This window comes from Sphaeroforma arctica (genome assembly GCF_001186125.1).
Source record: "Sphaeroforma arctica JP610 unplaced genomic scaffold supercont1.9396, whole genome shotgun sequence".
NCBI lineage: Eukaryota > Ichthyosporea > Ichthyophonida > Sphaeroforma > Sphaeroforma arctica.
The window spans coordinates 1-1,081 of record NW_014031162.1 but is presented as its reverse complement, the minus strand read 5'-3'; the positions used below and the strand labels follow the sequence as shown (position 1 = coordinate 1,081).

General features: G+C 46.6%; 1 protein-coding gene across 1 annotated transcript; it reads left to right on the top strand.

The window, feature by feature from the left end:
* Positions 1 to 722: 722 nt before the first annotated feature.
* On the top strand, positions 723 to 915 carry SARC_16964 (hypothetical protein; the record flags this gene model as incomplete). Its single annotated transcript, XM_014288933.1, has 1 exon — positions 723 to 915. A coding segment is annotated over one exon (193 nt), but the record flags the coding sequence as incomplete, so codon positions are not given.
* Positions 916 to 1,081: the final 166 nt, after the last annotated feature.

The following is a 1,081-nucleotide window of genomic DNA, read 5'->3' as shown; positions in this document are numbered from 1 at the left end:
CAAATATATATATATATATTATATATAAATCATTGTGTGCTTGCAATTTGTTTTTCTCAATTTCCGACTGCTGCAACTATTGTCTTCTCAGTATCCAGATACCCTTGTATAAGCTACAAAGTGGTTAATTTCTACTCCTACGCGTGTTTCTATGAACCCAACATAGCGGTGTGTTTGTCTTAGTCCCCTTCTATTCCCACTCTTCTTTTAATACAACCCCAATCCGCAGACCCACATGCGCCTCATAAATATTTGGCAGCAAAGTATTTTTTGAACAACACAAATCCATATGCCCAGTTGCCATGAGAACTGCGGCGTTTTCATCTCTCCCATAAGTTCACACGAGCCGCTCCAGACAAATGCCCAGTCAAAAGCCCACATGCGCCTTGCATTGGCATCAAAACTCTATTGAAACCCATTTATTCTCATTCTCTCATTCTCCGTATCAGCACAACTGCGAGTTCTTTCCTCTCTCCTTCTTACATGTGCCCACACTCCCCACATTGGCAGCGCACAAGCGTGTCGTTAAGATACACGTCCACTCACCTTCCCGCACGATTTCTCTCAATGCTAGATACGATCCCTTCAGTTATTAAATCTCCCTGGCTACTAATTCGTGCGCCTAGTTGGAGTGTGGACTAAAGTAGCACGCATTAGCAGCTTGTTAGCGTGGCATTTGTACATTATGCACTCACACCCACACTCGCTCTCTCGCATTGCAGTACAGCAGCGTGGAAACCACCGTCAGTGTCATCGTGCCTAACCGCGACGCAGCACAACACCAGCGAAACACCTACGGCAGCCTCACTCCACAGCGACGGCACAGGCCACGGTTCTACAGTGCAGACAGTGGGCGCTCCACACCTCAGTCCGACCTGTACTTCCTACCCACGCTACGGCGGAATAGGAGAGTAGGTTGAGTTATCGTGAGTGGTCAATTGGGTATTAAATACGCCATTTTTTGTGTGTGTGGGGAGGCGCGCGGGAGTGGGGGGGGTAGGTACTCGGATGGGAAGTTTGGCTAGAGAAGGAATGGATATCTGTTCGTTGTATACAATGTAAATAATCATATATGTATATA